The sequence below is a fragment of the Eublepharis macularius genome, chromosome 6 (assembly GCF_028583425.1).
Source record: "Eublepharis macularius isolate TG4126 chromosome 6, MPM_Emac_v1.0, whole genome shotgun sequence".
Classification (NCBI taxonomy): domain Eukaryota; kingdom Metazoa; phylum Chordata; class Lepidosauria; order Squamata; family Eublepharidae; genus Eublepharis; species Eublepharis macularius.
The window spans coordinates 3,525,661-3,539,827 of record NC_072795.1 but is presented as its reverse complement, the minus strand read 5'-3'; the positions used below and the strand labels follow the sequence as shown (position 1 = coordinate 3,539,827).

Below are 14,167 nucleotides of genomic sequence, written 5' to 3'. Positions count from 1 at the left end.
CGGTCCCTCAGTGGAACAGGCTTCCTCGGGAGGTGGTGGGCTCTCCTTCTTTGGAGGTTTTTAAGCAGAGGCTACACGGCCATCTGACAGCAATGCTGATTCTGTGAACTTGGGCAGATCATGAAGGGGAGTGCAGAAAGGGTTACATCAGTTCCCGTGGCCCCTTCTTATATGCCCAGGGTAAGGCCGATCGCCCCCTTGGTGTCAGGTAGCAATTTCCCCCGGGTCAGTTTGGCTAGGCATCCTGATGGTTCTTTGCCATCTTGTGGGCATGGAACAGGGACCACTGGGGGATATGGGGTGTGTGTGTGTTGTGAATTTCCTGCATTGTGCAGGGGGTTGGACTAGATGACCCTGGAGGTCCCTTCCAGCCCTATGATTCTATTATTCTAATTAATGCATATCTTAGGATTCATCTTTCTGGCCCTAGACATTGGCCAAAGGACTAGCAGCTGGAATGCCATCCCATCCCAAAGAGACTCCGCTCTGTTTCTTCAGCACCTGTTGAAAGCACTTGGCCACTGGGGACTCTCACTCGCATCTCACTCTCCTCCAAAAAGCTTGGTATGGCCAGCATGGTTTCTCCTATCATGTATGCCCGCCTGAATACCTGCCATTAATGTGTTTTGCATTTTGTACTGATCATCTGAGAGTGTGTAAACTGCTAACATGAAATGTACTGAGCCAGTGGGGGTTGTCTGTTATTTGTTGAAGGCAGGGCTTTTTTTCAGCAGGAACGCAGGGGAACGGAGTTCCGGAACCTCTTGAAAGTGGTCACATGGCCGGTGGCCCCGCCCCCTGATCTCCAGACAGAGGGGAGTTGAGATTGACCTCCACGCTGCTCAGTGGCACGGAGGGCAATCTCAACTCCCCTCGGTCTGGAGATCAGGGGGCGGGGCCACTGGCCATGTGACCATTTTCTCTGAGGGCAACCCACTGAGTTCCACCACCTCTTTTCCCAGAAAAAAAGCCTTGGTTGAAGGTATTTACTTTCATTTCTGCAGTAAGTATCCTTGGAAGCAAGCTGCGGGCAGCGAGCGATGTATCTTTTCTCAGAGACTGGGATGATTTCATTCTGTACTCTGTCTAGCCTAAACTGATCAGTTCCCATGTAACTCTTTGGGGTTCCGCACCAGAATGTCAACGGACCTAAAGGGCGGGAAGTTTCCCTATAATTAACAGTGCCCTCTTTTGAATAGTCACTTCTGCCAATGCATTTGTATGGATCACCTGGACTGTATAGATCTCTAATAAAAGTTACTTCAACCAATGCACCTGAATGCTTGCTGTGAGGGACTTGAGGATCTACCTGCCAAGGACTGACATCTCCTCTCCTCTGTTTTACCTTCACAACCACCCTGTGAGGTAGGTTGGGCTGAGAGAGAGGGACTGGCCCAAGGTCACCCCAGGAGCTTCGTTGGCAGAGTAGGGATTCGAACCTGGGCCTTCCACGTTCAGAGGCAGTGAATCCCAGCGCCGGCCTCTATTCCTTGTTGCTGGCCCTCCAGAGTAACTGGTTGGCCCCTGTAAGAGGAAAGATGCTGGACAAGATCGACCACTGCTTTGATCCAACTGGGCTATTCTTATTCTAGTCTGGTGCTCTAACCATTACTCCGCACTGCCTCCTCCAATCAGCAGCAGCTCCTTGAGGTTTCGAACAGTGAAAGATGTTTCCCAGACCTAGCTGAGGTCATTTTGGAGCAGATACTTAGCCCATCATAACCCCCTTCCCTCTTGGTCTCTGCACCCCAGTCAGGGCCTGTACATGGGGCCAGGTCTTGGAGTTCTGTATCCTGCCACACCTTAATCTTTGGATACCAAAGTTAATCATCCTTGGGGGTGAAGTTAATGACCTGCTCGGTGTTAATGCTTCTGATAAAAGGCAGCCAGTGCTTTAATTGAAGTCCATTCCCTTGCGGTTTCTGGCGTGAAAGGGATAAAATCAGCGGAATGGTCTGTAAGCCTCCCATTACCTGAATGGACTGTTCTACGGGCAGGCTTTTAGGGAAAAGAGAGGGGCTATTTTTAGCATGCATTTATATTTGGGTGCACATCTATTCTTTTAGTATAATACATAAATAATGCTACGGTTGTGAGGAGGTAGGGCAAGCGGACAGAACATTTCCTGGTCTCTTCTAAGCTCTGGTTAAGAGACCAGGAACATTCTTAGTCTTTCAAGATATTTCCCTTCTGATCGAATCACTCCTTCCCCTTTTTCAGCATTAACCATGGTGTAGAGCTGTTGCAGTGTAGTGGTTAAGTGGTTGGGTTGTGAATCAGCACTCTGCTGGTTCGACTCCCACTCTTGCCGTGAGCTCAGCAGGTGGCCTTGAGTGAGCCACTCCTCTCAGCCTCAGCTCCCCAGCTGTGTTGTGGGGATAACAACAACACTGGCTTTGTTCACCACTCTGAATGGGGCACTAATCTGTCTAGGAAAGTGGTGCATAAGTGGAGTTATTATTATAAAGGAGCTTCTGTAGCATAGTGGTTAAGTGGTTGGGCTGTGAATCAGCACTCTGCTGGTTCGATTCCCACTCCTTCCATGAGCTCAGCAGTGGCCTTGGGTAAGCCACTCTTCTCAGCCCCAGATCTCCCTATTGTGGGGATAGTAAGAACACTGACTTTGTTCACCACCCTGAACGGGGCACTAATCTGTCTAGGAGAGTGGCACATGTGGAGTTGTTATTATAAGGGAGCTGCTGTAGCATAGTGGTTAAGTGGTTGGGCTGTGAATCAGCACTATGATGTTTCGACTCTCACTCCTGCCATGAGCTCAGCAGGTGGCCTTGGGTAAGCCACTTCTCTCAGTCCCAGCTCCGCAGCTGTATATAAGCATTCTTTCTGGATGACGTGGGGTGGGGGAGCACATACCTTCCACTCAAAAAGCCCCAGACTCTTTCCTGGAGCTCACAGCATTTCTCAGAAGCATTGACTGTCAGTATTGTCTGGACAATTAACAAAACCCCACAGGGCTCCTAACCTCCAGTGGAAAGTTGGCTAGGTGGCAGAATCAAAAGTCCCAATTCCAATTATTAGTTTTTTGCTTAACTTTTCTCCCTGGTAGAGACCCAAAGTGGCTTACATCGTTCTCCTCCCTTCCATTTATCTTCACAACAACCCTGTGAGGTAGGTTAGGCTGAGAGTCTGTGACTAGCCCAAGGTCACCCAACAAGCTTCCATGGCAAAGCAGAGATTCAAACTCAGGTATCCCAGATTCTGGTCCAGCTGTAACCATTATACCACACTGGCTTTTGCTTTCCAGCTTTCCCTACCTTTGGTCCAAAACGGGTGCAGTAGAGATCTTAGGTCACTGTTTGACACCTGTGGTCAAATGTCTGAAAACAAACAAACTGAAACTGAATCCAGACAAGATGGAAGTGATGCTGGTTGGGAAGGCAGAGATCTTGAAGGACATTGTGCGTCCCAATTTCAATGGAGTTTGTCTGTCCCTTGCAGATTCAGTGAAGAGCCTAGGGGTTATAATCATATTGATTGATTGATTGATTGATTGATTGATTGATTGATTGATTGATTGATTGATTGATTGATTGATTGATTGATTGATTGATTGATTGATTGATTGATTGATTGATTGATTGCATTTCGAGACCGCCCTCCCCATCAGACGGGTTCAGGGCGGTGTAACAGCATACAATTTGTAACATGCAGTTTAAAAACAATAAAAACATCATAAATAAACATTAAAACACTATTCCATATACAGTAAAATTTCTCAATTGGTGGATATAAATATTAAAATACATCATTTTAGACGCAGGGCTGGGCTCTTGCATCATGCCCTGCGTCACACTTACGAGCTCCTGCAAGGGTGGTGGACGGTCTTCAGTGGTATGGCTGGCGAGAGGACAGCCTAGCCCCCACCAAATGCCCGGCGGAACATCTCTGTCTTGCAGGCCCGGCAGAAAGATAACAAATCCCGCCAAGCCCTAGTTTCCTCAGACAGAGAGTTCCACCAGGTCAGATCCAGTGCGACCGCTAGAAAAGCAAATTAAGGGGGCTGCAAAAAAATGCTTTCTACAAACTCAGCCTAGCCTGAAAGATGGCCCCTTACCTTGACACAAGATCCTTGCCATGGTAAAATCGAGACTTGACTACTGCAATGCATTGTACATTGGTCTGCCCTCTAAGCTAACTCGGAGACTCCAGTTGGTGCAGAACGCTGCAGCTTGTCTATTATTGAGAGCTATTATTCCCATTCTACAGTCACTCCATTGGCTTCCTATCAGTTACTGATCCCAATTCAAGGTATTGGCTGTCACCTACAAAGCTCTCCATTCCACCATGGCAACTTCACTCATCTGAACTGGGCCTTCTGCATGTACCGCCCTTCACAAGGACAAAATCAACAGCTTTGGTGGTCCTCAGTTTATGGAATGGCCTACCTGAAGAAGTTAGGAAAGCTCCCACTCTCCTGGCTTTCTGTAAATGATTCAAAACCTAAATCACAGAAAAATCACAGAGTTGGAAGGGTCCATACAGAGACCATCTAGTCCAACCCCCTGCCCAGTGCAGGATCGGCCTAAAGCATCCCTGACAAATATCCATCCAGCCTCTTCTTGAAAACTGCCAGGGAAGGGGAGCTCACCACCTCCCTGGGCAGCTGATTCCACTTTTGAACTACTCTGACTGTGAAAAAGTTCTTCCTAATATCCAGCCGGTACCTTTGTGCATGTAATTTAAGCCCATTGCTTCGTGTCCTACCCTCTGCTGCCAACTGGAACAGCTCCTTGCCCTCCTCCAAATAACAGCCTTTCAAATATTTAAAGAGAGCAATCATGTCCCCCCTCAACCTCCTCTTCTCCAAACGAAACATTCCCAAGGCCTTCAGCCTTTCCTAAATGTTCAGGAGGGCTTTTTGCTTAGAAGGGAGAGCTGTAAGGAAGTGGTCTCAAAGAGATCCGTCAGTAAAGGAATAAGGAGGGACCAAACACTACTATTTCTGTAAACAATGAGGGACCATGGACTTCACTACTATTGCTATAAGTATGATCCTCCTGGGATATGTTGTTTTAACATATCAGTTATGGAATTTTCGTGTAGTGGTTAAGAGCGGCAGGACTCTAATCTGGAGAACCGAGTTTGATTCCCCAGTCCTCCACTTGAAGACAGCTGGGTGGCCTTGGGTCAGTCACTTAAGAACAGCAGGACTTTAATCTGGAGAGGCGGGTTTGATTCCCCGCTCCTCCGCTTGAAGGCAGCTGGGTGACCTTGGGTCACTCACAGCTCTCTCAGAGCTCTCTCAGCCCCACCCACCTCACAGGGTGATTGCCATGAGGATAATAATAACATATTTTGTAAACCACTCTGAGTGGGCGTTAAGTTGTCCTAAAAGGCGGTATATAAATCAAATGTTGTTGTTGTTGTTCATTTGCCTGTGCTCCGTTTCAACATTGTTGAATCTTTACACTTTTCCTTTTTTCTTCCTTTCTCTAAATTTTGCAGATTGTGTGTATATACCCATTACGTGTATATTGAAATATCGTGATGTTGATTGTACTGACTCACACCACGTAATCTGCCTTGAGTCTCAGTGAGAAAGGTGGACTATAAATGATGTAAATAACAACAGCAGCAGCAGCAACAACACAACTTTCACATCTTTGTTCTGTCTTCTGTCTAAGCATGAGCAGAGCTGAGCATCATTAGAGGGGCCCTTCGTCTCTGTGAACAGTTGTGACCTGTATATATTATTAATCCCTTTTCCTTGAAGAACAAAGGTGGATTTCTGTGGAAAGCCACATGTGTGGTTTTAATGCCTTATGCTGAGAAAGGACTGGGAATGCTTACTCATTTCTTTCGGCCTCCTTGTGCTGTTGAGTCAGAGAACTGAAGGCATCAGAGTACCTTTTACATTTACAGAAACTTTACGCTTTCCAGAAAACTTCTCTCTCGCTCGCAAAAGCGACAAATCTGTCCATTTCATACAGTGTTGAAATTTTCTGCTGACAAAATCTACCTGATTCTAAGAACAAAATTAATGAAACGTCTTTTGTCAGTATCAAATAAAGCGGGTTTCCTTTTTTTCATTCTTCCTGAAAAGATATATCTATCTATCTCATTTTTAAAGCAAGAGAGACTGTCAGCTGATTATGCATGTATTCAGGGGGGGGGGAATCGTCATCTATCCCAGAACCTACCAAAGCAGCTTCCAAAACAAAAATAATAAAAACAAAATATATTGTTTAATTTATCAGATTTCTTGCCCACTCTCCCCACAAGCGGGCTCAGGGTGGGTTACAACATTATTTAGTGGTACAGTAAATTAAAACAACAATTCACAAACCTACTATATAAAAGGCAAGCCATATTGACGACGACTCACTTTTTATCCTCGAGGAGGCACATTGCCAACGACTCCAGCCTCGAGGCTACTGCAAAGCACCCACTTGCTGCCAGGAGGGGCCCACCAAATTGACGGTTTAAGCACTCCTCCCCTCAGTGCCCTCCCGCTCTGGCCTCCAGGCCACTGCAAAGTGCCCGCTTGCCACTGTGAGGGGGCCCACCAAATCAGTTTTCTAGAGCCTGTTGTATTTTTTCACACAACAGGTGTTGTTTCTAGTAAAAGATAAAATTCACAATTTCATCATTCCAATACAAAAGTTTAAAATGCAGTACGAGATGGTTCACCGTAATACAGCCCACACACCAGTATCATGGAGGTAGGACGGACAGGTCACCAGAATGTAAAATGAGCGGGCCAAAGGCCGGAGCAGAGAGGCCGACCTGACATTTCACCCACACTTCAACCACTACCATAAGCCTGGCGGAACATCTCCGTCTTACAGGCCCGGCGGAACTGTAACAAGTCCCACAGGGCCCTAGATGGAAAGAGAGTTCCACCAGGCTGCAGCCAGGCCCTGGCCCTGGCCAGGTGAATGTCCTTGAGACCAGGGTGTTTATCAGCAGAACAAAGTGCCCTCTGGGGAATAATATATGGTGTGAGGTGGTCCTGCAGGCATGTTGATCCCAGTCCGTTCAGGGCTTTAGAATCCAGCATTTAAAAAACGAGCCCAGCATACAAACATACAAGCATACAAAGCATACAACTAGCCAGTTCTTAGCAGGGCCAGTGAAAGGACCCCATGTCAGGAGGGTGCTTCTCTACCATGAAAGCTTGACTGAGGAGACGGTGCTGTGCCATGCGGGGCAAGGGGTCTGGGTGGATATGAAAACAAAGAACAGCAGCAACAACAAAAGAGCTGACAGTGCCGTGGGAAAGAAAGTAGCTTCGTAATCATATGGCGACCCGCCTGCACGTTTAGCATTTCACTGCTTTGGTGAGCCAATTGCATTCATGCAGGGAATGCACCCAAGAGCCTTTCAGGGGCACCCCCAAAGTGGCTTTGCAACCAGGAAGTAAGTCCCAGCTTCAGCGCCTGGCATCTTCAGCGAAAGCGTCTTGGATATGGGGAAGATTTCTGGAGCCGTGCTGCCAATCAAAGCAGGCAGTGCTGAGTACGGTTGCCAACTGGGCTTGGGAAATTCCTAGAGATTTGGGGTTGGTGCCCAGAGAGGGTCATGTTTAAGAAGAGGAGACTCAGAGGGGTATGATGCCTTGGAGTTAGGCTTGCCAGCCTCCAGGTAGTGGCTGGAGATCTCCCGGAATTACAACTGGTCTCCAGGCCACAGAGATCAGTTCACCTGGAGAAAATGGCTACTTTCGGCGGGGGGTGGTGGTGGTGGACTCTATGGAATTATGCCATGCCAAGGTCCTTTCCCTCCCCAAACCTCACTTTCTCCAGGTTTCTCCAGGTTTCACCCCCTCCCCCCAGATCTCCAGGAATTTCCCAGCGTGGATCTGGCAACCCTACTTGGGAGCCCCCTTTCCGAAGCTGCCTTTTTCTCCAGGGGAACTGATCCCTGTCAGCTGGAGATCCACTGTAATTCTGGGAGAACTCCAGGCGGCATCTTGGAGGCTGGTAACCATCGTACTGAGAGAGGTGGCCAATTGCTTAACTTGGTGTAAGATCGCTTCATAGATATGAAAGAGCAATAGCCAGAGGGCCAAGTTTGGAGCAGTTTTCACCCTGCTGGCTAAATGGATCTTCCAGGTTCGGACACACGTCCCATTGTAACTAGTTGCCGGGGAGGGAGGGGGGAGACGATGCACTGTTACCTGGTTGGCTGCTCTTTGAAAGAGGATGTTGAACTAGGTGGACCTTTGGCCTGGTGCGCCTGACTTCCTTACGCTCTTAAGAAACCCTGTTGCCGATTCGAAACCTATGATGGATGTGTTCTGGTGAGTGATTTAAATGTTGCTTACCCCCATCTTTCCTGTGGTACATACAGGAAAAGCATCAACCCCTCCTGCCCCTGGAAAGCTTACTGTGTATGTAGCAGTGGCACTCCAGAATATCGGTGTCGCCACCTGTAAGGCCCTGCAGGTGACACATCCTCCCTTAGTTGGTCTGACGGTGTCTGAGGATGTGTGTGGGGCTTGAACGTTCTTCCATTACCACCACCACCCGAAACATCTTCCAGATCAAGAATCCGCATCGCAAGGGGAAAGACTAGGCGAGAAAACTGCTCTTAGTGTCTAGCTTTCTGCATGCGGGGGACTGTGTTTGTCCGAGTAATCTTCAGGTGAGCCCACTTCTCAAATGGGTGGACCACCTCAGCCCAAACATCCGTCACTTTGGAATGCCAAAACCATAGGACACACCTTCTCCCAAAGTCTGCTGTACTTTCTGTTCCAGCTGCTCCTTAGTTCCCTGCCTGTACTTGGATGCCTGAAATTCTTCTCCCCGTTCCTTCCCCCCATTTTTAAATCCCCTTCCACGGTGCCCCCCCCCCACGAGCTTGCAGCCTTAATCCTTCTGCCTTAATGATTTGGCTCTTCGACAGAAGTTGCTTTGTCCTGCTTTAGCAAGATATCGATTTTCCTTTTCAACATTAGAAGCCTGTGTTCTACTTTTTTAAAAAAACGACCTCCTTTAATGTGGCTTTATCGCTCGCTTTTAGGCAAAGGTGATCCACGCTTTCCTCTCCCTCTGCTCCCTCCTTCGGAGGCGAGTAGATCCGTGCTCCGCAGTTTGATCTCTCCCCTGACCCCCCTTTTGGCAAGTCACATTTTGCAAATTGTACTTGTAAATTAAAGGAGGGAGAGAAATTAACCCGGCTTAACCTAAGGTTTTTACAGTCCCCTAGAGAGTCCGGAATAAAGACGCAGCAACCAGTAGAATAGCATTTCATGCCAGGGCAGTACAACGTAGTTAATCCTGGAGTTTTACTGTCTGGGGCGAGTGGTGAATTTTGAAGGAAGGCAATGAAGTGCTGCCCCCCCCCCCCAACTCTGTATTTTCTTTTTCTTTCATTAACTGGTTTCTTTACTTGCAAGAAAGGTATATAATAGTAAAGAGTCCAGTAGCGCCTTTAAGACTAGCCAACTTTATTGTCGCATAAGCTTTCGAGACCCACAGCTCTCTTCGTCGGATGCATCTGATGAAGAGAGCTGTGGTTCTCAAAAGCCTATGCTACAATAAAGCTGGTTAGTCTTAAAGGTGCTACTGGACTCTTTGCTATTATGCAACTACAGACTAAAATGGCTAATTCTTCTGGATCTAAGAAAGGTATAAAATCCAGACGAGCGAGAAGTATGAATCTAGTATTTCTGCCGCAGACAAGCAACGTTTCTTCTGAGAGTTGCAAGTGGTTTGAAGAAGCATGACTTCCGTTGTGTATGCACCACATTTTTGTCCTCCCGCTGTGCCACTGGTCAACTGGGTTTTTCACATTCTGAAATCAGTTCCCAACCTAGCCAAAGAGATGCCCCCCAGGCAAAAGTGAGTTATGTGTACATACCAACCGCCTTTCAACTCACAACTAGAAAAAAACACACAACTATTTTGTTATCTTCCTCTGGTCTTTAGAGTACTAGAATTGATTCCAGAAAACCTCCGCTCAAAATAGCAAGTCCCCCCCCTTTGCAGAGCTCCTCTCCCTTTAACAGTTGTATTCAGGCAGAAATTGAACAGGCAAAGCTTTCCTCTCAGCATCTCTCTGCCAGCAGGTTGGTTTTCTGTCTTTTTAGCAGCTAATAAAGATGCAGAAGCTCTGCCAGAATAAGAAAAAGGCTGGCTTTTATTTAAATCCCAGCTTTGCCATCATTTTGGGATTGATTTGCTTGCTTGCATAAGTGCTGGAAAAGATTGCTTTCCCCTTCTATTTTGCATACGAAAATTCATACCAAAACGTACCATGATTCTGTTTTCCTCTATTTCTATCTCCGAAGACCACCAAAGCATATAGCATCCATACAACATGCTAGAGCAGTAGTTTTAAAGTAGTGTTTGGAAGGACTCTGCGCTTCCTCGGTGTGAACATAGGCATTTCATTTGTGTTCTGCTTTTCTTCCATCAACGAAGTTAATGGAGCAGACTAGGGTACCTCATTGAGGTGGGATGCTTCGAGACTCCCACCCAGGCATTGACTGGGCTCAAACCTGCCATCTCCAGTGCCCTCCAACCGCATGGCCACAAGGGAGCCTTGAGTGTACCTGGACCCGTCTCTCAGGTCATCTGGGGAGAGAATGAAGCTATGATGCATCCTGGAAAAACTCGCTTTGGGATGCTTTGCAAGATGCAACCATTTCCCTCCTAAGATGGGCCTTGGTCATAAAGTTTGCTTAAAATAGTAAGTTTGAATAGTAAGCTTGAATTGAAGGGCTCTTGTTCTTCGGAGCTTTTTAAGCAGAGGCTAGATGGCCATTTGACAGCAATGCTGATTCTGTGAACCTAGGCAGACCGTGAGAGGGAGGGCAGGAAGGGTTGCATCAGGGCTTACTTCTCGTGGCCCCTTCTTACGTGCCCAGGGTAATGCCGATCGCCTCCTTGGGGTCAGGAAGAAATTTTCTCCAGGCCGGTTTGGCCAGGGATCCTGGAGGTGTTTTGCTATCTTCTGGGCATAGAGCAGAGGTCACTGGGTTTGTGTGGGGGAAGGGGAGGTAGTTGTGAATTCCCTGCATTGTGCAGGGGGTTGGACTAGATGGAGGTCCAACTCTATGATTCTAAGGGGAGAAAAAGCTCTCTCTCATCCATTTTTACAGATTCATACACCTCCTGAGTCCTCCCTTAGCCATCTTTCCCATGAAGCTAAAAATCCCCAAATGCTTCGTTCAGCCTTTTCTTATGAAAAAGGTGCTCCAACCTTTGGATCATGTGTAGGAAATCCATATTTGGCTGCGAAGCTAACTGACAGTGCAGTCGTATTGCACACTTACTCCAGGTCCGCTGAAATCACTGGTCACTGAAAGGATTGAAGAAATTAGAATAGAGCAAGGGTCCAGTAGCACCTATAAGACTAACAACATTTATGGTAGGGAAGGAGCTTCTGTGAGTCACAGCTCCTTCAGTTACCGTGAAGAGGGAGGGCAAGAAGGGTTACATCAGTGCTTAGTTCTTGTGACCCCTTCTTACATGCCCAGGGTAAGGTCGATCACCACCTTGGGGTGAGGTAGCAATTTTCTCCAGCCCAGTTTGGCTGGGGATCCTGGAGGTGTTTTGCCATCTTCTGGGCATGAAGCGGGAGTCCCTGAGGGTGTGTGCGTGTGGGGGGGGGGAGGTAGTTGTGAATTTCCTGCATTATGCAGGGGGTTGGACTAGATGGCCCTAGAGGTCCCTTCCAACCCTATGATTCTATGAAAGTTGTGGGTCTGGATCGAGGCTGTGCTAAAAGGTGGCCTTCTGGTCCACTGCAGCTCAAGTTATTCCTGATGGCCCTCTTGCCCAGTCAAAGGCTTTCTGCTAGTGCTAAGAACTATCTTTTTCTTGATTTTTCACATGCACAGGGCTCTGTGGCTTCAGGTGGATCTCCGGTGGCCACCCCTCCAGCGTCCACACCAGTTACTGGCCACAAGCGCATGGTTATTCCCAACCAGCCTCCTCTGACCGCCACCAAGAAATCAGCTTCCAAGCCGGCTTCTCAGCTGTCTCCGATCCCCGTGACTCCCGTTGGCACCCTGAGACCTCAGCCGGTTCCAGCTTCTTATGCCACGGCCTCCACCCCAACCCGACCAACTTTCAACGTGCAGGTGAAATCGGCTCAGCCCGCCCCGCACTTCCAGCCACCGGCTCCCCAGTACAGCAGTTTAGTCCCGCACCAAGCTCCTCCGCCTCCACCTCTGCCGCCAGCACCCTACGCTCCGTCTCAGCCTCGGGCGCCTGATTACGGCTACGCGCCCCAACCTGTGCATTATCCTGAGCCGAATTATGGCTATGCGCCCCCACCAGGTCGCTACCAAGAGTCCAGCTACCCTGGCGGGCCAAGCTATGGAGGGCGAAATGGTACGGAGCCATCCTATGTGCCGCAAAACACCTGGAGGCCTGAACCCGTGCCTCCGTTTGGGCAGCACCCCCCATCAAATGCTAAAAAAGCTTTTGCCACGGAACCAGGCCCAGCACTTCAGCCATCTTCCTTGCAACCAAAGGTAAGACAAGGTAGAAACTTTTTAAAGATGCTTGAAAGTTTGTTTACTTATTTACCTCCATTATGCCCCGCTTTTCGCCCTATTGGGGACCTAAAGTCGCTTACAGCATTCTCCCCTTTTCTGTTTTATCCTCACAGCAACCCTGTGAGGTAGGTAACGCTGAGAGCGTATGGCTGATCCAAAGCAATCTCCCGTGTCAGAATGGGATCTCTGAGACCTCAGCCCGTCACTAACCACAACACTGTCCCATTGCGGCTTCCTTGCCTTGTGGGTCTGTCGGAACATGCCTGTTTCCCTGCCAAACTGTTGGCCATTAAAGCAAGACCGCCACTGCAGCCTAGTTCCTCCATTCCTGTTTTGCAAAGCTGCTGAACGCTGTCCGAAGAAATGGCAAACTCAGGGAGCTGACGTGTTTAGAACGAGAGAGGACGCGTGTGAGACCTCATCCTTTTCCATAGCCACTAGGTCCTCCATGCGAATGAAAGAGGGGCATGCTTCTCTACATGTCAGCATATGTGAATGGCGCGTTGCGTGTCCCCAACCCCCCGAGGCTGAACCGAGGACATGGTGATTCTCTGTGCTCGCCCATCCGAGGATCTGCTCTGTTATGCTTGCCCAACACGGGGCCGCTCTGTGCCTAGGGACGGACCATCCCTCCTTTGTTTCTAGTGTGTTCACAAGGGAAATTCTGGTGGAATCAGCACCTCAAGTGCCTACTTGCTGGAGTAGGAGGAGATTTTGAGCCTGGATTTGCAAGAGACGTGGTTTGGGGAGGTTATATTGCAACCCTCCTCTGTGGAAAGCAAACCACCAAAAGGCACAGGCCTTCCCGTTTAATTTAAGAAGTGGGGCGGGGTGGATCACCAACATTTTTGCCTTCCTCTGTGCGTCGAACATAGATCACTGGGGCGGGGCGGGGGGGGAGCAGTGAATTTCCTGCATTGTGCAGGAGGCTGGACTAGATGACCCTTGGGGACTCTTCCAGCTCTGTCTTTCTGTCTTTCTTTCATTCCTGATGCTACTTTAGCCTTTCTGGCAAATCTGATATTTCCATGCCCATTGCAGCATGCCGAAACCACGCACGCCTGCCCTCATTTCACCTGCAGAGCTTCAGTGTGCAAATCAGAATTTCCATTTCCATCTCGATGTCCTCAAACGGCTCCGTTGTTTTAATGCCACCTGAAATGTATTGCACGTGTGCAAGCGCATGGAAGGAAAACAATTCCTTACAAGCCGCAGGCAGCCTCCTCTAGCTCCGTGGAGCTCCCGCTGTCTTGCCGAGCGCCCCACTGAATGCCAAGACCACCCAAATATACCTGCTGCTACCTGGAAAGGAAAGTCCTTGTGTACCTCCACTGTGACATCTCTGCTCTTCATAGGAGCAGAAGGTGGGTCTTTGCATGGAGCAAGATGGCAGCATTGCACAGTGGAAGGGGCTCATGGCCCTTGCATTCCAAGAAACACTCTCTGCATTTCAATTTAGTTCTCTATACAACCAACTAAGGGCCAGCTGGGGAGGTGGAAGGATCTCCCTTAAGGATCGTGCCCTGGTTTGTGGTGGATCGAGGGCCAGGCTTTGCCAATGATCTTCCCGAGCCAGCGTCCCCTAAAAGCGTTCTAAGCTGGGTCTGATTGACAGCTTTTCCTTCTCACATTTTGTCTCGATGAATGTTGACGTTGACGGGCAGGACAGATGCCTTCTCTGTTTTCATATGTTGCAGG

General features: G+C 48.5%; 1 protein-coding gene across 2 annotated transcripts in view; it reads left to right on the top strand.

Annotated features, from left to right (window-relative positions):
• Window positions 1–14,167, top strand: part of LPP (LIM domain containing preferred translocation partner in lipoma) — a 429,725-nt gene that overhangs the window by 296,940 nt on the left and 118,618 nt on the right. For both annotated transcript variants that reach the window (XM_054983496.1, XM_054983497.1), the window contains one exon: window positions 11,807–12,445. In XM_054983496.1, the coding sequence (XP_054839471.1) occupies window positions 11,807–12,445 (639 nt within the window). The remainder of the gene's footprint in view (window positions 1–11,806; window positions 12,446–14,167) is intronic.